Below are 26,215 nucleotides of genomic sequence, written 5' to 3'. Positions count from 1 at the left end.
TTTGATTTCTTTTGAATCCATTCGCAGCCGGTCCACTCACCGACTGCGCTTCACTCTACCGATACCCTGACAAAGCACTCTTACGATTACGAAGCAGACGAAGGCTTTGCGTCGGCATCGTCTGTTGAGGAAAAGCAAACACTCGAGATTCTTCAGAGACGACGAGCCCAGAAAACACGATCAGGTGAATACTCCTCCATGACCGTCGTTCCATTCTACCATGCCAGCGACCGACGCATAACCCCCGCTGAACGATGCATATGGATCGCTTCGTCCCTCTACACTTATTACAAGCTTTGCCGTACCAACATTCCAACCTTGAACTCGCTGATATTATCAGGTAAACCTTCCTACAGTATCGCTGCGCCCAAAATAAATATAAAATCAAAAAGGAAAAGATAAAACTTACATTTTAGGTAATCCGCATGACATCAGAATGGATGGCTTTGATTTTTACAAGTCTCGTTGCCTACCGATTCATATCACGACGTAAGGAAAAGAAATCCAAAACCGATCCTCAACAGCGTTGCGATGATGAACGATCTTCGTCTGCTACCGCCTCCTCCGACGATCAACATTCACAGGATACTGTGTATCAGTATAAACCTTTGTCTCCGGAACCTTGGAAAACCCATGGCATGGTCACCGAGAAACTAGCTGCCATCCATTGGTCAAAATTACCTCCACCGGCTCACCGTATTTTTGGCGCAAGTAGATCAGCATTTCGGTAAAATTGGGAAAAATCGCTGATGGCGTTTCAGAAAATTACCTCGTGTCACTTACACAGTGGGGCTTATTAGAGATGGAGCCGATGATGGATTACTTTGCGGTGTTTTATTGATGCCCATTGTAGCCGCCGCCCAAGTCTTGGATACAGCCCGTCGCGACATGGATCCTTGGCATATAGGTAAGTAGACGATGAAATCAAATGCTTGGGGAAAAGTAGAATTTATTCTCAACCTGCCATCCTTATTACCATTTTTGTAGAACACATGCAAGCGAAATTGGAGTTGATGTTATTATTAAGTTTCATCGCTTTACTACTGGCGTCGATAGGACAGTTGTTGCACTCCAAAAGACGAACAGTGCGAAAACGTGGCCTGCTATTGTGCAGTGTTTGTATATCGACGGTCGTGGTATGGTTCATTACTCGTGTCACCTCATTGGTCCCTGTACTCTGTAACACGCCAATGACAATGACTGTCGTATCGCTGACCGTATTCCAATGGTGCCTCTATTTATGCGTCGTCGCTCTAAAAAAATGCTTTTCTCTGGGCGAAATGTTTCTAATTTCCCAAGGAGCGGCCGTTCTCGTTCACAATGCCATGGAATTCATCTATATTACGGTAAGATCATGATGACAGGGATCAAGGGAAAAAAAGGGAAAATAAAGTAATAAAGGAGTCAAGGGTCGCTCACACTAGCCTTTTAGTTCATGCCTGAGGATACTCCAAAATATATTCAGTACGCCGATATTTCCCCTATCGCTGTTCTGCTTCATGCTGTCATCCTCGGCATGTTCATTATTGGGATCCTCGCTTATCCACTGTTACGCTATTCACGTCAATTGGCGCGTCAACCGTACTGGCGCACGGCCCCTGTGGTCGAGGGTCTGTCCAGTATTGAAAAGAAAAAAATCTTGGTGGCTTTAGCAGTTTATGGTACAACACTAGGGATCATTCTTTTCTTTATCGCACCTGTATGCACCTCCATCATGGGTCACAATCCGCTTATGTGGTAAGTCGCCTGCATCATGGGAAAAAGGAGATCTCCTTGCGCGAAACACTTCATTCAAACCAAAAAAAAAAAAAAAAATTATTCCGTATTTTGTAGGACCGTGGAATATGTGTTCATGTCTCCGCCTCGTTTGTTCTTGTGTCTGTACTGGGCATTTACAATCGCGACGACCGTGGTGGTGTGGGTGTTGGTGCTCGATTTCAGTTCTTTTGACACGCAATCGGTCGGTCCGCCTTTTGACGCCAAGGAAACGCAGATCCGAGTATTGACTCAGACTCTCAACAAGAAACGAAAATTGTTCCATGCTTTGGCCGTCGTCATGTTCGTCCCAGCCGTCTTATTTGAGGTATAGTGGTGTGGGACCGCAACAGAAAATCATCGCCGCGTGACTTAAATATATGGCATATTTTAGCGGTCTTTTCTACAACTTTCCTTTGCTGTCGCGTTATCGGCATTTATTTATCTCGAATATTTACGATATTTCGCTGTGTGGCCCTATGGCAAGAGTCTGCACATCTTCCTGACCGAGTTTATCGACAATCGAGACCTCGGTCCTGTCATTCTAAGCCATATTTATTTGTTGCTCGGTTGTGCAAGTCCCGTATGGTTAGGCCGGTATGTATGACGAAGTCTCTCACGGCATCTTACCGTATCTAATTTTCGATTATAGTTCCAACTTGCTTGCCAGTCTCTCTGGAATTCTGGCTCTCGGGTTTGGCGATGCCGCCGTAAGTTGAGCAATAATGCATTTGAAAACCATGATTGACAGGGTGATGTATTTGATAGGCTTCTTTGGTTGGCAAACGATATGGACGCTGGCATTGGCCGAAATCGCGAAAGACAGTGGAGGGCACATTGGCGTTTATTCTGACCGTGTATATTAGTTCAATCATGATCACCTATGTATCCGCTTTCTTTGGCGTGGAAGACGCCTCTCGTTTCGTTGCTTCGGCGGGCCGAAGTAAATGGTTTAATTACATGTTTATTGTCACCATCACAGGTAAATGAGGCCCACTGACTTCTTTTTTTCTAGCTGACTGATAAAGTTTTTTTGTTTCTAGGTTTACTGGAAGCATTTTCAACTCAGAATGATAACATTGTCATTCCCCTTTATATGTATGCTCTTATTGTTTTGGAGCAAATTGTTTAAAAGCAACCACACGCCATCTCTCTAATATCCTATCTTATAACACTAATGAACTATTATAACCCCCATTCACACTACTCATTGTTCAATACCGCCTCGTGTTATTTTATTTGAATGATTGTATAATGCCATTATTTGATTTATTATGCTATTTTATAAAGTGATGATGTTTGTACGCATCATCGCTCGTGTTGCAACTCGACTTTCTGCGCAATTTGTTCAATGTTTGATGTGATGCGTTGGGACACTTGATCACCTTGATTGGAGACAATGCGTAAAAGATCCAACTGATAAATGTATATTAGAGATAACTAATTTTGAGCCTGGGGTACAGTATGGCCACTTACCGTCATTTCCCAATTGCCCAAAATGTCGACGTGATTGCTCGCTTTACTGCCACCGCGAACATTCAGCATGCCTTCACTTTCGTCTTGATATTCCTTTAAAATCACCGGACTGTGACCCGGGTTATACAGATCCGCATGCTTTGTCCACCCTCCTGAAGGCGCGCACATGTACCCAAGAGAAAGAAGTGGGACGGTGCCATCTCTGTCATCGCACAATCACAGTGAGTTGGTCTGTCATGATTTTTCCAATGAGTCAATTATCTTACCCTTCGCTAAACCGAACCCCGGTTTCTACCCTTTCCATCGGATCATGAATAGAAGCATCGATATACTATCAAGCAAGAGGGTAAGCAAACACGGCATAATGGATATCACTAAAAGATTGTACCAGTTCCAGCGGTTTCGATTCTGCCTCGGCCACATGTTTATCCGTGTCGTTGACGGCCATAGCATCTTGCTGAGCCGCCGTGTCTTGATCACTCGTGGCAGCATAAAAGTAGCTGCGTTCGGTAGGTAAGCCAACCCCATAAAAGCAGTAAATCTTCATATTAGGAGCTACATCAACCGTTCATCATGGGTAATATGTATGTATTTAGATCGATAGGCTTCATGTGAACCCTTAAAAGCGCTTACCAATGGGTAATTTCGATTCGACGGGGTTGGACCATGTCCTTGGATCATTATCATTGATGGCCAGTTGCTTCTTGGACGTAGTGATACCAAAAGAGTAGTTGCGCTTCAGCATTTCTTGGTAAGCTTCGTCGGTGCTGTGATGGAGCAACCCCATGGAAGAGTGAATGGTATGATTTCGAAGTAATATGTCATGAAGTGCGGTCTTTTTGATTTCGGTGCCGTTCTTGGAAATTTCAACGAGCTGAGGAACAAATGAAATCATATTGCCAAAAGAGTGATATGCTTCATTGCGCTCGTCATCGGGAGCTTGCTGTTGTGTTCCCCACACGATTTCACCGCCTTTTGGAAGCATGGATGAGCCTCCAGCCCAGGTACGCATTAGATTGGCTCGTTCGCGTCGAGAAAAGAACTTTTCCAGCAAATAGGCCCCGAAACTGCCCAAGTTCATGGTATCACGCGTTTCGCCTATATCCTTAAGTTAGTCATCTGTGATATTCTGGATTATCACATAGACATACCAGAAAGCATGGAAGTCAATGCCTTGGGAACACCCATCATCGGTCCGCCGACGTTGACAAATGACTCGATGTACTTGTCGGTCCAATCACGACCTCCGTTCCCGTAATCAGGATGTTCTACCCATTTGAGGAAATACGGGAACAAGACCGAACCTGCAAAACGTGAAAACCTTAAAATGGTGAGGCCAAACTAAACTAAATTTTGACAACGGATAAACGGGCCATTAGACCATTTTTTTTTTGTTACCCATGGAATGCGTGATGACGACGGATTTGCGATGGTTGGCCTGGTACGCCACTTCAATGGTGGATTTTAAACGTGAAAAGTACTGATCGCGGGTTTCCAAGTTGGCAAAGGAAAGACGCCAATCGTAACTGGCAAGATGCATGGTATTACTGTCGTACCCTATAGCCGCCAGGTTCTCAATAATTTTGGCCCAAATCCAGTACCTAAAAGAAGAAAAGTCCGCGGATAAGCTGATCATCAATGGACAGACATTAAAAGAAAAAAAAAAGGATACGCTACCCTGTCACAAAGTAATCGGCCGAATCCAATCCTGCAAATATGGAAAAAATGAGGATTGACCCCTTTCATTGTTATCTGTTTTTGGGATTTGCATATTTGTTTACAAACGAACCTTGTGCTACGCGCAGTTTAATATCGGGAGGGTCCAATCCCGTCCACGGATCCAGTTTAAGATGTTCTGTCCAAAGCTCCTTCTCCAACAACACCGATCGAAACATGGCTACATAGAATCCAGGGTCTTTGTTAAACACAATGGAGACTGCTCAAGTCATTGCACTAAGCATACGTACTGGTGGTTCCCCACATGCGTTTTCGGAAGTACTTTTTGGATTTCTCCGATGTACTCCAGCTTTCCAGTCCAGAGGAAATGATACCATGCATTAACACTACCGGGAAATGCGGCTTCAAATTGAGTTGTTCTCTGTAGGGGACAATATCATGGACATCTTGTTAAGGTGGACTGCTTTTCTCGTGTCTTTTTTAAATCCGTGAGATTCCAACCTGTGAGCAATAGCCGGCATAAAGGGAATTTCACTGGAGGGAGCGGATTTCACGAGGTTGGTGAAATTGCCAAATAGATCATCAATCATGCCTGAGGCCGGCAGTACGTTGGCAAGATCGATGTCTGCCAATTGCAAGGCCAAGTAGGTTTGCAAGTCACCGAGATGGCTCTGAGCCGCGGGAGTGCTGGAAACGGCAAACATGCCCATCAATCCTACCGTGAGTCCGACGAGGAAATAAAACGGTCTTCGTTTCCAAAAAGGAGCATTGATATTCTCTCGGAACAACTGGGCTGCATCCATCATGATGTCTTCTGGTAATTCCTGATGACCTTCATGTCGGGCATGTCGACGTGCGGCGCGATCGCGACTGGAAGAAGACAACTGTCGCTGCACCCGGTCCGTGTGTTTTCTGGTCGATTTCCCGGCACTCTTTCTTCTCCTCATAACCATGCCTGTTTAACCTCGCCACGGGACAATAAAGAAGCACAACTGAGAAAAACTGGCCTCTAAAAAAAAAAAGAGAGAGGGTCAATTGTCCTCAAATTCAAAGTCAGCAAAGAACAATGGATGAGAACCGTATCCATGTCCGTTCCGTCGGAAACCAACTATATAGATCGTCATGACGTCTATGTTGCGATTATACAGTAGAATATATAACCTTGGTTCAGGTATAAAAAGTACATGCAAAATGGGAAGATAGAAAGATGTATGCTTGTATTCATGGTTAGACTGACATTAAATTTTTCCATGGCGTGCAACTGGGCTTCCATCCGTGACAGGCATGAGCAAGGAAAAAAGAAAGGGTTCAACTGACCAACGTTATGCTTTTTTAACTTATTTTTTTTTTCGTCTTACTTTTTCTCAATATTTTTTTCTTCTTCTTTTTCTTTTTCTTTTTCTTTCTTCTTTCCCTGTGCTCTGGGTCATGCAACCACATCGTCACTTTAATGAGCTTGATCATTGGAGGACCATGTCGCATCGATCACAAGAAGCTATACCCGACCCGTCTAAGCATCCCCATGGGGATGCTTCCGTAGCTCCTTCCGCCTCAAAATCCACGAGTAACCGTCATCGTCGTACGGCTTCGACTTCTACCAGTGAACTTCGTGGGACCTCCGACTCACGCACCACATCGAAACAACCTCTTTTTGCCATTGACACTAATCGAGGCTGGCTGGATCCTCATCCTATTATGGTGACTCCGTCCCAATCGCATTCATCTGAACGAAAACATGCCCCCTCGGAACGCAAACAAGCGAAAGATGCGACGGCCGATTCGCGAAAAGGTGAGTATTACTTTTTCGCGAGATTGGTGTACATGCCGACTCACCGTCTTGTGTTGGTTTAGCCAAAGATATGCTGGGTGCGGTTTCCAACGAAGATATATTGAGGCTGACTCAACTTACTACCAAGTTACCGGAAGCACCACGGAAACCAGCTTACAAAGAGCATCGTCACCGTCGTCAGCAATCGGGTAAATGAATGATTTACCTAAAGTTTTTTTTTTTCTGTTCAATTCTGAATATGAAGATTTTTGTAGAGAACGTCGATCATGCAAAAACGGGTCATGGCCAGCGCCAGCCCACTCGGCGGTTATCAGGCCATCAACGGACAGACAGCTTACCGGACGTATTTACGATCAATGCGGTGGATGATGTGAGGAAAAAGATATCGTTTGGAAACGAGGTCTCCAGAACGTTTCAAGCAACGCTGGATCCGTCGCCGTTCCCTGTTGCACAAGGTTCCGAATTCTCTGCGACAAGTTCGGACGAATATCCTTCGCAGAATCATTCACTGCATACACTTGACATGCCCTTGCCGCCGGCGCGCATGTCCGTCAGTACCCCGCCCCCTTCCGCTTTAACTCAGATCAACAACGAACAACCTATTCCTTCGCGATTATCATTCGATAATGACCTACAACCTTCCAGTCCTACGACTTGCGAACATCGCAAATCGTGGTACAAAACATTGATCAAACTGGATAGGTTAAAAGGCAAAAACAAACCAAATGGAGCGGGATCCGAACAATCACAGGACGACGAACCACGTACTTCCTCACTAGATTATGAAACCTCGGTTGCCCGTTCTCCTGTGAGTCTCAAAGCAAGATCCATCACCACCGACGATGAACAGCCCCCCTTTTCGCCTCATCTCACGTCGGACAGTAAGACCAGTCCACATCACCCTAACCATGGATGGGCCCCTCTCAACTTATCCAGCGACCATGTACACCAAATTCGACAAGCCATGGCCGACGAAGAAGCCTCACAAGCGCGAGACAAGGACATGCCGTTGCAAGCGTATCTTCAGTTGAAAAACAATCGACGTTACTCTCTCGATGATTTGAGAAAGCACCCCGATTACCATCTCTACCAGCCTCAGCCCTCTGTCGCCAAGGATACCGCCGTCGCCTTTCGTCCCAACCTCAAGTCCACACGGTCGCCAGAGGTCAACCCGCGCGACCGAGTTGCCTTTGAAAACCTCTCTGACGTGGAAGAAACGATTCCTTCGGTCTCATCGAGCATTCACAACGAGGAATTTCCGGTAGATCAAAGTGACTTTGAGGACCCTACAGATGTGAATTCGTCTGACAGTGGTCAGTCACATGAAAAGCAGGTGGAAAAGGGGCAAGTGCTATTGTTTGATTACGATACGTTACCTGAGGAAGTGGTGGCCCTTATCAATGAATATGAGAAAGAAGGAAAAGTGCAAATGAAGGAACGACGAATCAAAGACACGGACGGATCGGACCGTCAAACCAGCAAGGACGAAGACGAAAACGATGAGGATGAAGAATTGGATCTGGATAACGAAGAAGATGATGAAGACGACGTCATCGATGCCGCCAACATCATCTCGGGTCTCTATACCCATGCCAATGCCTCTCCCACCGATAAGAAAACAATAGGTATATCCCACTGATCAATCCCTATTCAGCAATCGGCACATGAACTTATTCGAAACTTTTCTGTTTTCTTTCTCAAATAGCGGTAGTGCAAGTCGATCCAAAGGACAAGTCGGAATTTGTCAAATTGGTACAGATGACGGGTGAAGAGGTGATGGATAACGGTAAGCAGATGGAACAGACTATTTATCCCTACCGTTTCGTACTTACCAAAGAAGGGGATGGATAGGACCTCTCATCGATCTCCACGTGTCGTTGTTAGGACCGGTGGATGACAAAGAACAAGCGTCGTCTCGCCGATTTGACGATATTGAGGCGACCTTGAGAATGGTCGGTGGCCGTTTGGAAGAATTGGCTCGACTTTCCCAAGAATCACAGCAATTTCTGAATGATCGGTGGGACGTCACGGAGAGTTTGGCATTGGATATGGTTGATCATGCTGGTCATGAAACCACGACGGCCAGTGGTGACCGCAAAAGTGGGAGCCCGCAAGCCCTCTTTACCGAAGAACCGGAAGACTATTTTGCAGGAGAAAAGGCATCACGACGACGGTCCTCTTCCTTATTATCTTCCTTCAATGGCAAACGATCATCGTCCGTGCAACGTCTTGATCGCTCTTCAGGCCGATACAGTCTAGCGTCCATGCACCGAGCCCCATCCTTATTGCTCAACAATATCCCGTTCCGTTCCGTGAACCCATTTGATTACCGGCAGGAAGGTGTGCGCCTCAGTGTAGAAGCGCTGCAAACAGAAATGACGGAGCTCAAACAGGCATTGACGGAAACGGAAGTGGTCGTCCGAGACGTCCAATTCGACATGGCAACGACCCGAAATCGCATGGAAACCTACATCAAAGATATACCCGAAACCCATTACTCAGCTGTAAGTCAATTCAACTGTGGCACCCTTTTATCCATCATTTGCTCATCAAAATGTTTTTTAGCTCAAAAAACTAGAAGTGGATATCGAGTCGATTCTTGCCAACCGTGCCAAGAGTCCATGGCTTGATACTGGGTATACATTACTGTCTTACTTTTTAACATGTAAGTGGCATGCAAGCGGTGTGCAATAAGAAGAAGCGACTCAAATTTTTTATTGCACGTTTTAGTATTTGCTATTGGTGTATGGATTGTAATCTGCCTGTTAAAGTGGATCCGCAAGGTGATTCTGTTTCCACAAACGTTGTGGATCACCTATTCCGAATATCTTGTGGAACGTGATAAAGCCGTGAAAAAGGCTAGCAAACGATCTTTGGCAAGCGGCATCGATCGGAAACCCAGCTACACTAATCATCATGACCCTCAAACACGCAGCACGGATTCCATGCGAAATCGCACCCCGCTGCACTCGTCCCCTATCCAAAAATGAAACCTCTCCAACTTTCCTGCTTAATTTTCGTCACTCTTGAATCACACAACTTATTCCTAATTCCTCTCATTTTTCCAATCTTTTTTTTTTCTTTTCATGCATCCTTATTGTACCGCACACAGTTGCATTACCTAAAATTAATCATCATCGCAATAACAGAAAGTTCTGTCCGCTTATCTTTGAGAAAAAGGGCAAAACCTCAATGTTACAGTAAATAGATCAAATATATTTGACAAAGATTTTTACAATAGAAACAAACTAGTTAAAAATCTCGAATTGAAAGAAAGAGTTAATTACAAAGAGAAACAGTCGCATAATAGCGATGGAGCATGGTCAGTGGGACATAACACGCTTATTGGTTGTGTTGGCCTTTTGCGAGACCTCCCTTGCGACCGGCTTCTCTGGCTTTCTCGCTACCGGGTTCAAAAGAACCAGAGGAAGCTTGACCGCCCTTGCTGGCAATGTTGTGCTGCTTCTCGGAATCCATATTGGCGAAACCTCCAGAGTGGCTAGCTTGACCGCCCTTGCTGGCAATGTCGCGAACTTCCTCCTTGGAACGGTTAGCAAAGTTACCAGGATTGTTGTTTTGGGTTCCAGACATTTTGAATAAAAAAGTTGTTATGTGTTTGAAGAATGAAGTTGGGTGTCGGTGCGATGAAAATGGCCTTTTTATAACGTTCAAATTCGGCCATTTATCCTGCAATGGTGACAAAAACAATCGGCAATAATGATGCTGCTGCTGTATAAATAACGGTTGCATGAAAATGATTGAAATGGCGTGCACGCTAATTTACACAGTTTGACTTAAAAATGACGACAATAAATCCTGGTTGACTGCTTTATGCCTCCCATGCATAGGGACATGATGGCACTCGTTCATCACTATCATCATTGAGACTCCTTTCATCCCCACCCCACCCCCAAATAAATAAATAAAACCTGTTGGGTGGAACACTGTTGATTGTTTGAAACTAGTACGAATCAAGCGATTCCGGGGATAATGAAATGACTTGAAAATTTTTGTATGTCTAAGCTTAAAATGTACAAGTGACTGTGCTGCGTCTATAAAGAGGGTCCGCCAGCAATCACAATACCGGGACCTCGTGTGCTAGATAATACGACATTTTGAATGATGGCTAAAAAAAAAAGGATGCAAAAACATCAATATCACCTTGTATCCACAGAAACACATCCAAATGTATGATCGAAACTTACATTTCAAATTATTCGCTTTGCCAAATACTCGTAATTCCTCCAGAATGGCTTTTAAGTTTGCTAATGTCAAAAAAAACAGCATCAGTATTCCATGGTCTCCGATACTCTTATATGCTCGTTTTATGCTGTACCTTCAACATCAGCAGAATCAAATGTCATTTTGGCGATGCCTAAATTAAGCAATTTTTGGTCAGATCCGAACTTCTTGTCTCCCCCATCGAAAACACACTTACCGGTGTGTAATACACCCTGTTTATCAGCTTTGAAATCAAAGGAACCCTTGGACATCTTTACCACATTGGCCAGATCTTCCGTGACAGTACCTAGACGATGCAAGATTAAATACAGCTGCAAGCGTGAACCCATGTCGAACAATGTACCTTTCTTAACAGTAGGCATCAAACCCTTGGGACCGAGGATACGTGCGATCTTTGTCACTGCAGGGAACATGGCCGGGGTTGAAATGCATTTATCGAATTTGAGTTCTCCCTTTTGTACTTGTTCAATCAATTCTTCTCCACCAACATAGTGTGCGCCGGCATTGCGAGCTTCTTCAGCGTGCTTGCCAGTAGCAAAGACGAGAATAGTGGCCTCTTGTTTGATGTTTTTGGGAAGCACGATGGATCCACGAATCAAGGGAGTCGACTTTTCGATTTTGCATTGAATGTGGGCTTCGATCTGATGCGTAGGATGACCGACTTCGAGGGCTTGCAACACACGCACTGCCTGTTTCACGTCAAGCGCATCGGGATTCTCTTTATAGGCGAATTTCTTTTTCGATGCGTACGATCGTGCAATAATTCCTCGGCACGGATGCCGAGCGACACGAGCTGTCAAGGAGAACATGGCGATAAACTCGAGGTGGAAAAATTTCTAGGTGGGGATCACAGTCGGTCAAAGGGGGCAGCCAGAAATGTTTACACCTCTCTGTCCGTCGGAGACTGAAATAAATGATGATGTCAACTGTCCAGCGGCTCGGGCCGCACTTTCCATCGGGCACTGGGTTCAATCAACTCTGCACTGCAAAACCGGCGTGTAGGACGGGTGATCCGCGGTGTTTTTCTGTCTTGATGTTTTCCCAGGCATTTTCCCTAAACAATAACAATGGGATAAACAATCGAGTTTTAGAGATTGAACAGACTGGACTGTCATTTCAATTCGACGCTATTCGTCTCGTCTTATTGAAAAAAGCTTAAACCTTTTTTTCCCTCCTTCTTCAAGCGCACGAATCGTCCGAGCATTTCACGATCTTATATGATTGGTTAGGTTTAAAATCAATAGAAAATCAAAAAGAATGAACAAAAGCTCCAAAGCTTCTTTCATCCAGCGTTGACTGATTTTTATGAAGAAAAAAATTGACAGTTTCGGGAACCTTGAGAATGCCGTGCGATGAAACGGTTAAGACCAAACATTGGTAATTGTTTTTTTATTCAACTATTTTTGCTAGTAAAAGCTTCATTTTCATGAGCGCCATGCTTTCTATTCATGCCAGCATCCACTGTCCGCTTGCCGCTTGCCTGGGTTGTCACTGCAGTTAAGTAGACATTGAAGAAGTGAAAAAAAGAAAAGGTGGTTTCCCAGAAATACCGTAAAATTGATCAACAGGTTCTTTCTTACTTTGTATAACCACTTGTTTTGGAAGAGGAGACAAAAGAGAATGTTTGATACCAAAAAGTTCACTGAGTTCATCAGTTTGGCGGTCCCGAAAAAAAAAAAAAAAGGAAAATAAAAAAAGGGTGATCCCTTTTTCCTTGTTCCACCTTTTTTTTTTGTTATCTCTTTCCTGATTATCAAACTTTTTTTTTCGTATTCTCCTTTTTCTTGGTATGGGATTAAGTCAGCATCGACATACGAAATATACGGATGATGATACCTCCAGCAACTCGTCTGTTTCTTTGACATTGACGGAACAGAGTCCATTACTTTCCTATAAATCCACAGAGAATGCATCTTACAAGGAAGAATTTCAATGGATGCTCGTCAATAGTCTTCCCATCATCGGCACCTATCTTCTTCAAAGCTCGTTTCAAATGGCCAGTATTTTTACTCTCGGTCATCTGGTAGGATGAAATGCAAGATCTGCGATAATTTTAAGAATGAAGCCACTCATGAACTTCCTTGCATAGGGTCCATTGGAACTGGGTGCTTCCGCTTTAGGTTCCATGTTCGCTACGGTGTCAGCCTGGAGTATTACTTACGGAACAAGCACAGCTCTCGATACCCTGTGTTCGCAAGCATGGACAGGTGCCCGTGATAAAACGCTTTTGGGCATTCACCTTCAGCGCGCTTTACTAGTCCTTGCCATTTTATTTATCCCCATCTCAATAACATGGTGGAATGCCACACGTTTACTCATATTTGTCAATCAAGATCCCGATCTCGCCGCCCTTGCAGGTAAATTTTTTAAAAAAGAAAATCCAAAGGAATCCATTCAGTTTCTCATCATAGGCACTTTGAAGGTCTGTTCCTGCGGTATTTGCTTATCGGTGCGCCGGCATATATCAGTTTTGAAGCGATCAAGAAATTTTGTCAGGCTCAGGGCATCATGGAAGCTTCGACCTATGCTCTCTTCGTGACATCTCCAATTAATCTCGGCCTGAATTATCTATTCGTTTATTGTCGACCTTTCCAGCTTGGTTTCATTGGTGCGCCATTGGCGACTAGTTGCAGCTATTGGTTAATGCTGTGTTTTTTATTGATCTACATCTATTATTGCCGAGGCTATGAAGCCTGGGGCGGTTGGACTCGCGAATGCTTGCGGGATTGGTGGCCTTTCCTACGTCTAGCCATCCCGGGCATTTTGATGGTGTGTACCGAATGGTGGGCATTTGAACTGGCCGCTCTCGCCGCTTCGTATCTTGGCACAATCGATTTAGCCGCGCAATCCATTCTATTGACCTTGGTTTCGGCAACGTATACCATTCCTTTTGGTATTGCTGTGGCAGCAGCTAACCGTGTGGGCAATGCTTTGGGAGAAGGGCACGGTCAAAAAGCTTACCGTGCTTCCATTGTTACCTTGTTATATGCTGTCATCTTTGGCGCTTTGAATTCTCTATTTTTCATTGTTGGACGGACATGGCTTGGCTATCTTTTCACCTCGGATAAACCGGTCATCGATGCGGTTGCAAATATCTTGCCGCTGCTTTCCTTATTCCAGATCGCCGACGGGTTATGTGGTGTGTGCGGAGGCGTGATTCGCGGACTGGGTCGGCAAAATATTGCGGCTTGCATCAACTTGTTTGCCTATTATCTCGTGGCTTTACCGGCGGGTTTCCTTTTGACTTTCCGGGCCACTTGGGGTCTTCAAGGCATTTGGTCCTCTCTGTCACTGGCTCTATTCCTTGCCGCCATTGGTGAATGCGGATTTCTTTTCCACATTGATTGGCATCGAGAAGCTAAAAATACGAGACAGCGTATACGGAAAGAAGAACAATTTTACGTCCATACCGAAAGTGATCCGGATACCGACAGCACCGTAGAAGTTTAAAAGAAAAGTTTATACCAGTCTCATCATCGTCTGTATTTCCTAGTTTACATTTTTTTCTTCAAGTCTTCATGGACTACTTTTACTTTTTCACATATCATCCTTGTCTTTTTGTGCATGACTTTTTCCCCTTGATCATTCCCTCTCCCCGTCATCTAGTGTTTCATTCATGCATGCAAAAACACCAATATTTACATCGTTCACGTCATTGCGACCTTGCGAAACTTTTTTTTTTTTTTTTTACTCAAAATGGAACGAAACTGTTTACCAAAGGGGAAAATAATCATATGATTTTTGGCTTTAGAAGTTCATGTTATATAACTTGTTGTTTTATCGCAATGACAGTGAACATCGAACGAATCAACTCAAGAGGACGAAGAAATCATCATCATCGATATATTTAAGGATCAACGTTGATACCGTCTAGAAAAACTTAAATAATCCAGAAACCCTGTTGAAACTCGGTTTCCATATCCGGGATCTCACATGTAACAGGTTCAACAAATTCATATCGTTGCATCGGACTCTCCAAATTTTGACATTCCAATTCACATGCCCCTTTACCAAATCTTATAGCGCGCGTGGTCCATTTGTTATTCTATCATAAATGAAAAAACGCGATAATCACAAACAGGGTACATTACAATAAATATTTGGCCAACACTGTATTTCTCGGGTACAAAATAAGATTACGGAACATTTTGAGTCCTCGGGTTCATCCATTCCAGTCACCGCCCCAAAAAAAATTCCATGCATGCTTCAAGTTGTCATGCCAACTAAGGCAGACATCCCTCTAGTAAATTACTTTTCTACAGCACCACTTGTATTTCTGTAGCTCTTCTCTACATGCTAAGCGTTTCCACACACCGTATTTCCTCTACAGAATTTTTTTTGTTTTTTTCGCGGTCACAATGTGTAAAAGCGAAATTTTTTTAAAAAATTTTCAGCAGAGATAGTGAAGGTGGCAAAGCGTGCTGCCTCCGAAACGGAAGGTCGCTTGATCGATCTGCCCTTTGGAGCATCGCCTTTGTCATTGAAAAAATCACAATGATGACAAACCAAACACAAAAATGCTAGTAGATTGGGACAACGGAACTAATCGTGTCGAGAAATGGGAGTCTGAGTCTTTTTTTTTGTCTTTTTTAATTCATGGTTGCCAGTAAAGGCCCTTGGCTTTTGTCAGGGCCCATTAGAATCTCTGATTTTTTCTGTTTTTCTGTTTTGCCAACGATTATGAGGGGACGGCTTCTTGTTATTTAGATTGATGGTTGTAAGATATGCCTGAAATGTAAATGTGCATGAGGTGAGGATCGCGATAGCTGTTTTATTTACATTTAATATCCCAAACTCTTTTTTTTTCGAGGTGGATCGAATGCTCCCACAGGTCGTTGTATCACCGAGTCAAACTAATATATGGCAGATTATTTATCGATATGCACTGTACGAGTTCGAGTTCTATCATGCCTTTCGCTCAAGAGGGCAGTGCGAACTGACGACGAAGAAATTTTGAGCATGCGATTCTTCGAAGACGTTATCTTATATTAACATGAACAACAATTAATCAATCCACATCTAATGCAGTACAAAGAAAAGTGGCACTACCGGATCAGCGGAAGCGAAGAAACGACAATGAAAAAAAAGGACCAAAATAATATGATAGATGCGTCTGAAGAGCAAGGAAAGTCATCGAACCCGAGATACCGTTACGTAGTTGCTAAGGCCAAAAATGGATCGGTTGTCAGGCACATAGCTTGTTCAGTTTCAGCGTGAAACAGCAGATCAATAATGCTATGACAATACACGCTCAGGTATTTAGTATACGAAGTCAGGGTTCAGTATCAGTGCGCCAAGTTGCAATGGCAACAGAACACAGAGAGCACAACGACTAAGGCCGATGCGAGCGCATGTGTGCGTATCGGCAAAAAGTATGTCATTGACTATGTCAAAATCCTTTGTAGATATTTTACGCGATTGGAACGCGCACCAACGCAAACCACATCTGTAGCTTGGCGGCATAAACCGATTGACCTGCAGGACTGGCGTCATCTCCAGGTTGAGCTGTTTACAATCAATAAGAATGCTGTCGTTTGCGCGTTTTTGATTCAAATAAATTGTAGCAAGAGCAGTAACGTCATCGCTCGAATCTAAAATGTATTCAATTCCGGAATCAGCTTCTCAAATGGGGAAACACAGGTGCACGCAGTAAAATTTTGCACAAATTTTTGGACAACGCATTAAACACCAGGGTCAGGGCAGAGCAGTCGAGTTGTTTTTTCTTTTAAACATTCTCACGTAAAAGCTTCGATTCTCACTGCTCCCATCTGCAACGTCTGGTTTAACAAAGGCCGCAAAAGCGATACCGAGAAGATTGTGGAACGGAACTCGCCAAGTAGCAACTAGTCGACGGCTACACTTGACAATCCATCTGGGAATATACACTTTCGCAGCCCTCAATAGTTACCACAGCGCGTCCTCTTACCAAAAGAAACGCAGACAAGAGGACGTCAGTTCTGATCGACAGAGGATCGAATACCTCGAAGGCACTGTCCGCAGCTTGCAGCGGGAACTTCATAAAGTGAAGCATGAGCAAGCTAACTGCAAGCAGGCTGCTCCTGTGGGTGGGGAGGATAATGAGTTAAAGGTATGCAGCATCAGAAATATAAGCTCATGAGTTAGTCCCTTACCTGTTTTTGTAGACCATTATCAACTCCCATTATCAGTTCCTGGTTACAGAGGAGCAGCTCTCCTGGAACCTGGATCGATGTCTGACGAAAAAGACATCATCCAGGACGACTGCATCATTGCAGACGGGTTGTCATCGTCATTTCGTACCACCAGTGTCTCCAGAACCTTTAGGGATATCTTACCGACTTTGCAAGGCGACAGTGCTTCACCCTACTTGGAGAAGCGAGAACGTTAGTGTTTCTGGGTCATGGAACCTCAAGCAAGTGGATCTCCTCATATCCACTCAATTTATTTGGACTGGAAAGACAGTAGATGAACTTGCAGCTGCAAAGGATCTTCAAGCTTCTGCAAGGTCACTACGGAACTCAGAATAACCCATTTTAGCTGCCTTCTTCGGTCATAGACCAAATTATTGGCGTGCATGGAAAAATTCCTTCAAGAATTTCTGGAGACTGCGGAGATATTTCCAAGAAAGCCGGATTCTGTAAAGCCGTGGACTGGATTCACTGTCCCGACACTGGTGCTTGAACGTATTGATAATGTTGATGAAAAGCTGCCGATCACGTATCTGACGAAATTGTACAATCTTGCCTGTTGTTGTTGTGGAACCGTGCTCTCGTGAAGTTCAACCGTGAAGGCAAGGTTGACGACCACGTCTTTACTATATCGCAACATTACCTCCTGCATATCTACAAAGTCATTCAGTACATGGGCCCTTTGCCGGTGTATGCCGCGTTTGCGATGGAGCGTACCATAGACGAAGTGAAACACAACATCACTCGCGCAAAGAACCAGTTGCGAACTCGCAAAACACTCTCGTTGCTCTCGCTGCGATTCGATATTTCGAACGATCCAACAACCGTGAACGCGCGTCCGTCGACAGCACAGGGTCATCTGCGTCAGCGACGGACAGAACGAACCTGAACTCTGGGGAACGGTTTGGTATGGAAACTGTCGGAAATATGAACATAAAAGAGGCTCTTGTGTTTATTGGGCGAATAGACTGGGAAGCTTTGCGAAGGTCGACCCCAACCTGTAGAAATTACAAGCAAATGCTGGGCAGATGGCCAAATGTGGGGAAGCAACAATGGATCGAACAGTATAATCGCGTGTGCGACTTCTTGGATTTCTCTGAAACAAAAATTAGAAGCAGCAGACAGTGCCCGAAGTTAATCATACGTTCGTTTGTCCGTATGTTTAAATACTGACAGAAGCCGCGGCTACTCAATGTGCGTCACATATTCCGGTGACATCCAATTACTTTTTCTGCCATGAGCATGCTGGAGTCAAGGAGCTGCTTGCTGCAGTGAGGGTTGAAAGGCTGCATGACCGAGTAAACCAAGACACCATTGCCTGGCCGTACAAGACAGCATCTGCTGTGTCAAAAACGGTCGTCAGTAATCTATTACACTTACAATCCCCATGTCGATGAACCGCCGTTTTTCGACCCAACCTTTGCGTTTGTCTAAAACATAAATAAATATCCATATTTTAAAAATTGTCACCACTGTCCTGTTATGTGATCCCAATACATACATAAGTCAAGATGCTCAGCCATTGGGACTCGCAAAAGTCATCGTCGTGAGTATCTTTCCATTAATAACTATGATTCTTCTTCAATTCCTCAAATTCACCAGCAAGCCAATGTTTTGATTCCTCAAATTACAACATATCAGTCATCCTGCGTACCTCCCCCTTCTCCGGCCCACCCATCATCGCATATTGGAATTCAGAGACGATGCTTTGGGCCTCTTTGAAATATTTTAAAACAGACATCATGGATTATCAAAGGTAACAATCTGTCACCGATTCGGTCAGTTCCACGACAATCTAACGTCTCTACATTCTGGTTTTACGCAACACGCGCATCAGCGCGTGCGTCAACGAAAAGTACACGATACGAATCAACATCGTGCTTGCCCTCTTTCTTCTTCATTTATTTTGTATACAAAAAGATATGATGAATAAAAATTCCCCTTTTACTTTCACCCAAGATATGCATATTTGACAATATCGAAAAATGGTTTGCTTGTCAGGTACGTAATTTGTTTCAGTAGATGCTACAGAAATTGCTTCTGTTTATACTACCTTGTAGCTGATAAATTTTCAATAGATCAAACATGAACACGTTAACTGTTAGCGCATATATAATGGTGGTATGGATATTATTACCGTTTTGGGTGTAAATGAATGAATATCACCCTGTGTTTAACCCATGAATGCCAATACTACCAGTATGTGGTTACGCTCTTATTTACCATCGACTCATATGCTTCCATTACCGTCTTAGAACGATTGTACGACTGTTCAACAGTTGCACAAAAGTGTCGCTCATGGGTGTGCGATTGTGTTCATTTTCGGCCGTAGATCAAAATTCTCGCACATTTGGTCATTTTCAGAAATTGTTGCACGTATCCTGCACACGCTGCGGTGATTGACCGAATAGGTTTACCGACCGGCGGAAGTTTATGTGTCGAAGGCGACCGAAAGAAAAGGTGTGTTTGCAATGATAACCAGTGAGTTGTCTGTAACAATTGCCTGCCGAAATATATTTTTTCTTTGCTTTTATATTATCGTACGAAATTGCGGGGCAGAAATCAACATCATCGGGTTCCCGTATCTGGTTTCCGTAAAAGGATTGTGGTACTGAATAAGATTTGTGTGGATTACTGCCACGGTACGTGCACGCGCGTTGTTATGCATTCAGTACCAATTTATTGTCGGCCTACGCCATTTACTTTACCGCATTCACATAGGGGATGAGCGAGTATGCGCTCGATGTCTAGCCAATGCATCTTCAAGGTCCGAAAAAAGAACTGGTAATTGAAACCATCATCTGATCATGGAGAGACCAACTTTTGCTGTTCAATTTCATCAGCAATTTTTTTACAGACCATAGTGAAATCCTGAGATGGAATTGTTGGGTCATTAAGGAAGGAAAAACTGCAAATGTTAACTGTTAGCTAGGGCAAAGTGTAAAAATGCATAATGCAGATAAAAGGAAGAACCCTCGCATGAATCGCGGAATGACTGACCATTGATTAAGCTTTATTGCGATTTTTTCTAAAAAAAAAAGTTCCCATGCCCCAACAAAAGCATTCTTTTTCTTTTCTTTCTATTTTTCCGGTTCTCTTTTTTTGGGAGTATTGATCTTTGGATTGCTTCTTTTTACTCCTTTTGTCGACCTTTTTTCGTATCTCTTTAATCTTCTTACGTCTTTCATCTATTATTCTTCCGTTTGGCCTTTCACTGGCTTTTTATTTTCCACAGTGTGACCTAGCTACTGATTCTGTTAGGGCAAAGAAGAGGGTTCTTTCTTTCTTTTTGAATCTCCTTGTTGCCGATCGGTCCACCGGCAACCGACATTCGAAAAGAAAAGAAGACCACTTGTAAACTTTTTCCATTCTCCAAAAAGTAAAACTGCCCTCGCTTTCGTTAAATAGCATGACAACGACTACCATCACAACCAGCACCACAACTACCAAGACCACGACACCTAGCTACTATCAAACCACACTTCAAGTCTCACGTTCCCTATTACAACCTTCATTACCTTATGACGTCTCTTCCCATACCCCAATCACAGAGAATGATGTAGTCAGCAAAGATGTCATTGTCATGAACCAGTGGTTGGTCTTATCCAAAATAGGCGAAGGATCGTTTGGCGAAGTTTTCAAAGGTGAGTCGCAGTGAATTGAAAAATTTATCGCTTCAATTCACCGTTCACACGCTCATTGGTTTTATCTCTAGTTCAAGATATCAACAATGGACGATTGTACGCTCTAAAACGGGAGCCTTTGGACATGAATCACCCGCAATTGAGACACGAAAGTTACATGTATAACATTCTCACTGGCGGATGTAAGTGAATGAAATCAAGCTTTGCCACTATGGCATCCAACTTTTTTTTTGTTTCTTTTTTTTTTTTGCTCTCTTCAGCTGGCATCCCACGTTGCCATTGGTACGGTCAATATGACGATTTTGACTGCATCATCGTGGATTTGCTTGGACCCAACTTGAAGGAATTAAGACAATCGGTGTCGGTGATGCCACTGGATGTCACGGTTCATCTAGGTTGCCAGTTGGTAAGTTCACTTCCTGTTAGTACGCGAACAAAAAAGAATGAAAAAAAAACGAGCTCAAGTCTTATTATAAATCAAAAACAGGTTTCCATCATGGAGCATATCCATGGTCGGGGCCTTGTATATCGAGATGTGAAACCCGAAAACTTCCTGTTGGCTGTTGAAGACGGTCTCTCAATTCCCCATTTCAGTTCAGCTGAGAATAATTTCCCATGCCGCTCTTTTTTTCGCCAATGGCGACGGCGCATGCCCAAGATTTATGCCGTCGATTTTGGTCTGGCTACTTGGTGGCGAAATCCAAAAACCAGCAAACCTCATCCTGAAGCAAAACGACCGATTCGAAACAAGACAGGCACGGCAAGATACGCTTCACTGAACGTGCATCATGGGGAACGACCTACTCGCAGGGACGACCTTGAAAGTCTTGGCTATCTTGTCCTCGAACTCGTTCTCGACGGTTTACCATGGACCGGTATCCAGGCACGCACATGCCGCTCAGGATGGGAAAAGATGCGAGCCGTCAAGGAAAGTACAATGATCAAAGATCTATGCACCGGACTCCCACGTGGATTTCTCGAATTCATTGAATACGTACGTCGACTTGGGTTTTTCGATCGTCCTGATTACGACTATTTGAGGCGGTTACTGCAAGGATCCCTTGATGGAGGCGAATTTTCTCAACGGGTAAATCCCTCCCTCACAGGATCGGTTTTCAAGCCAGCCCCATCGGCCTATGCATTCCAGAAACATCCGTTGAGTTCTTTGCATCGTCCGTCGGCCAAGATCAACGCAGGCAGAGATCGTGAAGATACTCGAGAGACACGACCCCGACGATCATCATTCAAAGACAACACGATGCGGTATCGAAAGGCAAGCCTTCCTGAGGAGAACCGTGAAGGTGTATTTATGATGAACGAACTTTCTCATGCCCTCCAATGCTTGGATCCCACCAAGAAAGAAGACCTGCATGCTCACCGTCGACGACGTAACAACAGCTATAAGCAAAGCCGTACAGAGGAAGAAGGACCGCCCACGAGACGTTCTTACATTCACTCTGACCGTGTGGTCATGTCCACCTCGTCTTCGCATCAAAAGCAGCCGTGGCGTCCTTACCGTAACACGTCAGCCGATGTATGGGCCGTGGGTAAACAAACTTGCATCGTTTCCACTGCTAAAAATACCGCCCATCGACTTTGAACAGCCAAATTACTTGCTTTGTTTTAATAAAACGTAGCCCCAAAGCAAATAGCCTTCATTGGTAACAGTAACAAGCATCATTTCTATCGAGTGCTATGTTCGTCAGGGCCAGCGAAAAATAAAAAAAATAATAAAGAAACCAAAAATACATAGGGCGTGAAATATACATGCTTTTCGTTTACTCTTTCTGCAACTCAAAAATTCCGTGCACCGTTCCAGCAACAACAGCATTGTTGATGACTCTATCCATCCAACAGGTTATAAAACCGGAAAGCAACATGTTCAGAAACCCAGGACAACGAAGCAGCAACCAGATCGGAGCGGTGCGGCTAGGATATTTCACATCCGACGACATTACCGGATAATTCGGCCTCAGGAGGAGCATTTCGAGCCTATTGGTCCGACCTCCGGACCGTCAATTTCCAGAGTGGGCCATGGCTGGGAAATTGGTTGGGTGAGCGTGGACGGGAGGGGGGAGTAAAGCGACCAGCGACATCCATTGGGTGAGCCTTCTTTCCTTTGCAAGGTCTATCTATCCGTCATGGTATATATCACATCCAATCTCTAGCTCAATATGGATAGGAATCAAGTCGTCGAAAATGGATGCAAACAGATGGATCAACATTTTCTCCTATTCGATACTTGGATTCGCTTTCTTTATTCAACATTTTCGGTCATCTTAAAAGAGCAGACGAAAGCTAATCAATTTTAACTTTCGCATTATAGCCCAAGCAGGTTCTGGACATTAAGCAATTCCTCGAGATCACCCGCAGAAAGGACGCCGTCTGTAAGTTTTTTCCCACCTCGATCGTTCCATTTCCCAATACAACTCTAACGCTTTTTTGAATTCGGTATCAGCTGCCCGTGTCAAGAAGAACGGTGACAAGTACAAGTTCAAGGTCAGATGCTCCCGTTACTTGTACACTCTCGTTGTCAACGACAAGCAGAAGGCCAAGAAGCTCAGACAATCGCTCCCTCCTGGTACGTCGATTCAGTTTTTAGATCTCGAGTCTGGCTCGCTTACTTTTTTTTTTTTTTTTTTGACCCGTAGCTCTCAGCGTCCAGGAAATCTAAGAAGTGGACCCAAACGTTTCTGAAGTTGGACTGACTACGACCTGCGATGAAAATGATGGCAAATATGTTAGATGGGCCACCCTGTAGGGTTTTCATACTCTAATAAAAAGCTTGCTTCAGAATCATTTCATGGTGTCCTGCATTTGTAAAGTACGGTGTGGTGTTTGTGGATCGTGGGTTGGTCGTGACTGTTCAACCAAAGCTTTGTATTAAAAAATGTTGCCATGCGTATCCTGCTTCTTTTTCTTCATTCTGTCCCATGAGCGATTCCCGGTTGAACGAAAAAGTAATTTCTCTTTTAAAAAGTAACCAGTGAGCTTTAGGATCGTGGACACTCATCTACGGAAACGTTTTTCTTTACTATAAACAAGTTGCAAGAGATCAAAGTGCTCAATGCAGAGCTTTCGGTTCTGCGACCAACGGCTGTAAGCACTCACTTTTAACGGCGACACTTTTACTTTTTGGTATCACTCAGCAATTTTTTGCTTAGAGATTATATGAACGTGCTGTACCGTCGTCCAATATCTTTTTCCTCGCCAAGGATAAAAACGCATTAAAATCCAAATATAAAAGTAAGCTTACAGAAACAAACCAGCATAAAACGCTCGCGTGCTCCATGTTACTTAATCTCACTTTAACTTTTATCATGATTATTTACAGAACAACAACATGATTTACAAGGAACAGAAAAAGAATAATAAAACCTTTGACAATAAAAAATTGTCCAAAATCAGATTGGCAATTTTTCGGAAATTCGCCTGGGTTTTCTTCATAGGCCATTTTTTATTACACACTTGCTTGTCTTTCTCCAATGTCCTCGTCATTAGCCGACCCCATTGCTCAACACAGCGGTCCCATTTCCGCTTACATGAAAGGCCATACGGGTTAGCCATTCACCATTGAACCGATAATGCGCTCAATATCCGTTCCCCGTTAACGTCATGTTTTCTCTCATTGTGGTAGGCGCTAATCTCGCTTATGCACGGTACTTTGGTGGCATTGACAATGCGGTGTCTGCCAGTTTTGAAAGCTTGACAAGCCAAGGATTTACAGTTTCATATGTTCTTCCGGATAGCACCCAAGGAGAAGTTTTTATTCGTTTCGCACAGCCACTATCGAAGCGAGAAGACATTCGAATTGTATTGGAAGCCATGGCCAAAGAAGCCGAAGAAGCATTGGGAATGGTAAAGGATTGACATGCAGTTTTTTTTTCTTCTTTTAAAAAGAGTAAGATAGTGGGGTTGATTAATTAATATTGGTTTAGCCAAGTTCACTCAACGGCCCTCCACCGATTGCGGCACTGATGAAAGCTCAAATGGCTGAGGAAAATGAACCGGTGGTCCGTCCGAACCCCGTGTACGGAGAAGCCGACAATGTGCCACGCGACGTTTTCTTCCCCGCTCACATGTTTTGGCAAGTGGCAATTGCGGCAGGGATGGCAGGAACCGCTACGCTGACCTACGCTTCCGATGCGTTTTTGGCACGGCAATTCCCTTCGTTTGTACTGCAACTGCGCCGCACTATAGGTCACGATGTAATCCGTGTGCTTTGGACAATTGCTTGCACTGCTCATATTAGTCAAGGCATCCTTGCACTGTATCTTTGTGTGAAGAGAGGGTGGTATCACCCCGTGAATATCGCCAAATGGACCTTCAGTACATTATTATATGGATACGCATCCACGAAAAAATTGCTCAAACACGGTCGCGACGTATCTCTCGAGGAAAAGCAAAAGTAAATTTGGTTGCACATGCTGCATGTCAAAACTTGTCATTGTGTGCAGGAATGAGCCACCTTCTCTCCATTCGCCCTATTTTCTATTAGTTTTTTCCCTAATTTTGCGTAATGTTCACGAACTAAAAAAATCCAATCAGTAAATAGCGCTTCTTGAAATCCAATTTTACTAAACTTACTTTGACAGACAAAGCAGAGTTTTTGAGGCAGGTGCGAATTCAATAAAAATCAGTTTATCAGGCACCAAAATAAACATTGATATGATTTTACCGTAAACAGCGGTCGTCTTCACCAAACTAAAATATTTCGGGCCGCCCCCTCGCAGGACGCGATGCTGGCGGCAATTTCATGCAAAAGCTTACCCGGAAGGCGCCAAATAGCGAAGAGGAAAACAGTGCCAGATGGTCCAAAAACCATCAATTTTCTGACAACAGTCTATGAAGTGCACTGAAAAAAAAGCAAGCCATATGCCTTTATTGTTATCAGCATAAATTTCTTTTTCCTCTCTTTATTTCCTTATTTTATCCTTCCTCATTACATAATCATGCACATCACAGATCCAGCATCAAGCAAGGCTTAACAGCTCAAGAAATAATACTGTTAAAGAAGCAAAGAAAACAGCGATCCTTGAAGGAGAAGCGCGTACGCAAGGAGATGGAGAAACAGGAGCAAGGTACACATAATAAAATGCTCAGAGATAAAGCGACACGACTCACAGATCATCGGTAGTTCGCAAACGATGCGGAGCTCAAGGGCATAAAGATGCACGAAGTCGGGAGTGCCCCTACAACAGTAAGTGTATATCAAATTTGATCTATGTAGTATGCCATCCATTCTCATGTCCTACAAAAGAAAGCAAGAAGCGTCCCAAGGTAAGCCACCGAAAAGAAAAGAGACGCCAACAAAAGACGCAAACTGGAAGCACAAGGGCGAAAAACTGACCCATCAAGAAATGCACTCGGATTTACGACCCTGAGGGCAATCCTCACACTTCCAGTTGGAAATCAAGTTGTCCCTTTTCATGAGCTTTTACTAGACGAATACTTGACGCAGAAGT

At 43.9% G+C, this 26,215-nt stretch overlaps 11 protein-coding genes across 11 annotated transcripts; 8 read left to right on the top strand and 3 right to left on the bottom strand.

Annotated features, from left to right (window-relative positions):
• Positions 1 to 19: 19 nt before the first annotated feature.
• On the top strand, positions 20 to 3,041 carry BYT42DRAFT_362318 (uncharacterized protein). Its single transcript, XM_051563230.1, has 10 exons — positions 20 to 340; positions 436 to 727; positions 801 to 907; positions 988 to 1,346; positions 1,433 to 1,737; positions 1,834 to 2,083; positions 2,150 to 2,352; positions 2,408 to 2,465; positions 2,578 to 2,737; positions 2,799 to 3,041. The coding sequence occupies exons 1-10, from the start codon at positions 199 to 201 to the stop codon at positions 2,885 to 2,887; spliced, it is 1,965 nt and encodes a 654-aa protein (XP_051423258.1). The 5' UTR covers positions 20 to 198; the 3' UTR covers positions 2,888 to 3,041.
• A 17-nt stretch (positions 3,042 to 3,058) lies between these two features.
• BYT42DRAFT_572223 (Lecithin:cholesterol acyltransferase-domain-containing protein) lies at positions 3,059 to 5,918 on the bottom strand. The gene is made up of 11 exons (XM_051568583.1): positions 5,410 to 5,918; positions 5,199 to 5,329; positions 5,021 to 5,128; positions 4,909 to 4,939; positions 4,630 to 4,832; positions 4,383 to 4,535; positions 3,865 to 4,329; positions 3,620 to 3,786; positions 3,498 to 3,562; positions 3,232 to 3,433; positions 3,059 to 3,171 (listed from the first exon to the last, which is right to left on the bottom strand). The coding sequence occupies exons 1-11, from the start codon at positions 5,859 to 5,861 to the stop codon at positions 3,064 to 3,066; spliced, it is 2,085 nt and encodes a 694-aa protein (XP_051423257.1). The 5' UTR covers positions 5,862 to 5,918; the 3' UTR covers positions 3,059 to 3,063.
• A 334-nt stretch (positions 5,919 to 6,252) lies between these two features.
• Positions 6,253 to 7,058, top strand: BYT42DRAFT_572222 (uncharacterized protein). Its single transcript, XM_051568582.1, has 2 exons — positions 6,253 to 6,929; positions 7,036 to 7,058. Exon 1 carries the CDS (start codon positions 6,337 to 6,339, stop codon positions 6,757 to 6,759), a length of 423 nt encoding a protein of 140 aa, XP_051423256.1. The 5' UTR covers positions 6,253 to 6,336; the 3' UTR covers positions 6,760 to 6,929; positions 7,036 to 7,058.
• Positions 6,706 to 9,848, top strand: BYT42DRAFT_362258 (uncharacterized protein). Its single transcript, XM_051563229.1, has 5 exons — positions 6,706 to 8,322; positions 8,403 to 8,483; positions 8,549 to 9,201; positions 9,263 to 9,362; positions 9,428 to 9,848. The coding sequence occupies exons 1-5, from the start codon at positions 6,894 to 6,896 to the stop codon at positions 9,685 to 9,687; spliced, it is 2,523 nt and encodes an 840-aa protein (XP_051423255.1). The 5' UTR covers positions 6,706 to 6,893; the 3' UTR covers positions 9,688 to 9,848.
• A 42-nt stretch (positions 9,849 to 9,890) lies between these two features.
• BYT42DRAFT_572219 (uncharacterized protein) lies at positions 9,891 to 10,439 on the bottom strand. Its single transcript, XM_051568581.1, has one exon. It carries the CDS (start codon positions 10,286 to 10,288, stop codon positions 10,040 to 10,042), a length of 249 nt encoding a protein of 82 aa, XP_051423254.1. The 5' UTR covers positions 10,289 to 10,439; the 3' UTR covers positions 9,891 to 10,039.
• Positions 10,440 to 10,633: 194 nt separating this feature from the next.
• On the bottom strand, positions 10,634 to 11,785 carry BYT42DRAFT_572217 (ribosomal protein L1-like protein). The gene is made up of 4 exons (XM_051568580.1): positions 11,283 to 11,785; positions 11,034 to 11,225; positions 10,903 to 10,962; positions 10,634 to 10,823 (listed from the first exon to the last, which is right to left on the bottom strand). The coding sequence occupies exons 1-4, from the start codon at positions 11,746 to 11,748 to the stop codon at positions 10,750 to 10,752; spliced, it is 792 nt and encodes a 263-aa protein (XP_051423253.1). The 5' UTR covers positions 11,749 to 11,785; the 3' UTR covers positions 10,634 to 10,749.
• A 943-nt stretch (positions 11,786 to 12,728) lies between these two features.
• On the top strand, positions 12,729 to 14,389 carry BYT42DRAFT_496930 (mate-domain-containing protein; the record flags this gene model as incomplete). Its single annotated transcript, XM_051564464.1, has 3 exons — positions 12,729 to 12,962; positions 13,029 to 13,296; positions 13,362 to 14,389. The coding sequence occupies 3 exons, from the start codon at positions 12,729 to 12,731 to the stop codon at positions 14,387 to 14,389; spliced, it is 1,530 nt and encodes a 509-aa protein (XP_051423252.1).
• Positions 14,390 to 15,663: 1,274 nt separating this feature from the next.
• On the top strand, positions 15,664 to 17,599 carry BYT42DRAFT_546544 (uncharacterized protein; the record flags this gene model as incomplete). The annotated part of the gene is made up of 5 exons (XM_051565890.1): positions 15,664 to 15,674; positions 16,195 to 16,311; positions 16,844 to 17,027; positions 17,083 to 17,423; positions 17,512 to 17,599. The coding sequence occupies 5 exons, from the start codon at positions 15,664 to 15,666 to the stop codon at positions 17,597 to 17,599; spliced, it is 741 nt and encodes a 246-aa protein (XP_051423251.1).
• A 2,510-nt stretch (positions 17,600 to 20,109) lies between these two features.
• On the top strand, positions 20,110 to 22,542 carry BYT42DRAFT_572211 (kinase-like domain-containing protein). The gene is made up of 4 exons (XM_051568579.1): positions 20,110 to 20,750; positions 20,822 to 20,932; positions 21,011 to 21,156; positions 21,238 to 22,542. Exons 1-4 carry the CDS (start codon positions 20,516 to 20,518, stop codon positions 22,348 to 22,350), a joined length of 1,605 nt encoding a protein of 534 aa, XP_051423250.1. The 5' UTR covers positions 20,110 to 20,515; the 3' UTR covers positions 22,351 to 22,542.
• Positions 22,543 to 23,076: 534 nt separating this feature from the next.
• BYT42DRAFT_486850 (60S ribosomal protein L38) lies at positions 23,077 to 23,330 on the top strand (the record flags this gene model as incomplete). Its single annotated transcript, XM_051563762.1, has 2 exons — positions 23,077 to 23,137; positions 23,209 to 23,330. Coding segments are annotated over 2 exons (183 nt in total), but the record flags the coding sequence as incomplete, so codon positions are not given.
• An 855-nt stretch (positions 23,331 to 24,185) lies between these two features.
• On the top strand, positions 24,186 to 25,343 carry BYT42DRAFT_572203 (uncharacterized protein). The gene is made up of 3 exons (XM_051568578.1): positions 24,186 to 24,308; positions 24,388 to 24,608; positions 24,689 to 25,343. The coding sequence occupies exons 1-3, from the start codon at positions 24,236 to 24,238 to the stop codon at positions 25,160 to 25,162; spliced, it is 768 nt and encodes a 255-aa protein (XP_051423248.1). The 5' UTR covers positions 24,186 to 24,235; the 3' UTR covers positions 25,163 to 25,343.
• Positions 25,344 to 26,215: the final 872 nt, after the last annotated feature.

The sequence above is a fragment of the Radiomyces spectabilis genome, assembly GCF_025331425.1.
Source record: "Radiomyces spectabilis strain NRRL 2753 chromosome Unknown BYT42scaffold_7, whole genome shotgun sequence".
In the NCBI taxonomy this organism is placed as follows: domain Eukaryota; kingdom Fungi; phylum Mucoromycota; class Mucoromycetes; order Mucorales; family Radiomycetaceae; genus Radiomyces; species Radiomyces spectabilis.
The sequence above is the reverse complement of the archived record's forward strand: the minus strand, read 5'-3'. Positions and strand labels throughout refer to the sequence as shown.

Bases quoted from the DNA above. Each gene is read 5' to 3' on its own strand.
- BYT42DRAFT_572217 (XM_051568580.1), bottom strand. From the start codon at position 11,748: ATGTTCTCCTTGACAGCTCGTGTCGCTCGGCATCCGTGCCGAGGAATT. The intron at 11,226-11,282 runs GTACATTGTTCG...TGCATCGTCTAG, and splicing joins GATGCCTACTGTTAAGAAAG to GTACTGTCACGGAAGATCTG. The intron at 10,824-10,902 runs GTAAGTTTCGAT...TTTTTTTTTTAG, and splicing joins CAAAGCGAATAATTTGAAAT to CCATCATTCAAAATGTCGTA.
- BYT42DRAFT_572223 (XM_051568583.1), bottom strand. From the start codon at position 5,861: ATGGTTATGAGGAGAAGAAAGAGTGCCGGGAAATCGACCAGAAAACAC. The intron at 4,833-4,908 runs GTAGCGTATCCT...TTCTTCTTTTAG, and splicing joins GCCGATTACTTTGTGACAGG to GTACTGGATTTGGGCCAAAA. The intron at 3,172-3,231 runs GTAAGTGGCCAT...TACATTTATCAG, and splicing joins TGGGCAATTGGGAAATGACG to TTGGATCTTTTACGCATTGT.
- BYT42DRAFT_572219 (XM_051568581.1), bottom strand. From the start codon at position 10,288: ATGTCTGGAACCCAAAACAACAATCCTGGTAACTTTGCTAACCGTTCC.
- BYT42DRAFT_572211 (XM_051568579.1), top strand. From the start codon at position 20,516: ATGACAACGACTACCATCACAACCAGCACCACAACTACCAAGACCACG. The intron at 20,751-20,821 runs GTGAGTCGCAGT...TTTTATCTCTAG, and splicing joins GTTTGGCGAAGTTTTCAAAG to TTCAAGATATCAACAATGGA. The intron at 21,157-21,237 runs GTAAGTTCACTT...AATCAAAAACAG, and splicing joins TTCATCTAGGTTGCCAGTTG to GTTTCCATCATGGAGCATAT.
- BYT42DRAFT_572222 (XM_051568582.1), top strand. From the start codon at position 6,337: ATGCAACCACATCGTCACTTTAATGAGCTTGATCATTGGAGGACCATG.
- BYT42DRAFT_362318 (XM_051563230.1), top strand. From the start codon at position 199: ATGACCGTCGTTCCATTCTACCATGCCAGCGACCGACGCATAACCCCC. The intron at 728-800 runs GTAAAATTGGGA...GGGGCTTATTAG, and splicing joins GCAAGTAGATCAGCATTTCG to AGATGGAGCCGATGATGGAT. The intron at 1,347-1,432 runs GTAAGATCATGA...CTAGCCTTTTAG, and splicing joins TGGAATTCATCTATATTACG to TTCATGCCTGAGGATACTCC.
- BYT42DRAFT_572203 (XM_051568578.1), top strand. From the start codon at position 24,236: ATGTCCTCGTCATTAGCCGACCCCATTGCTCAACACAGCGGTCCCATT. The intron at 24,309-24,387 runs GTTAGCCATTCA...TCATTGTGGTAG, and splicing joins TTACATGAAAGGCCATACGG to GCGCTAATCTCGCTTATGCA. The intron at 24,609-24,688 runs GTAAAGGATTGA...ATATTGGTTTAG, and splicing joins CCGAAGAAGCATTGGGAATG to CCAAGTTCACTCAACGGCCC.
- BYT42DRAFT_362258 (XM_051563229.1), top strand. From the start codon at position 6,894: ATGATTTACCTAAAGTTTTTTTTTTTCTGTTCAATTCTGAATATGAAG. The intron at 8,484-8,548 runs GTAAGCAGATGG...GGGGATGGATAG, and splicing joins TGAAGAGGTGATGGATAACG to GACCTCTCATCGATCTCCAC. The intron at 9,363-9,427 runs GTAAGTGGCATG...TGCACGTTTTAG, and splicing joins ACTGTCTTACTTTTTAACAT to TATTTGCTATTGGTGTATGG.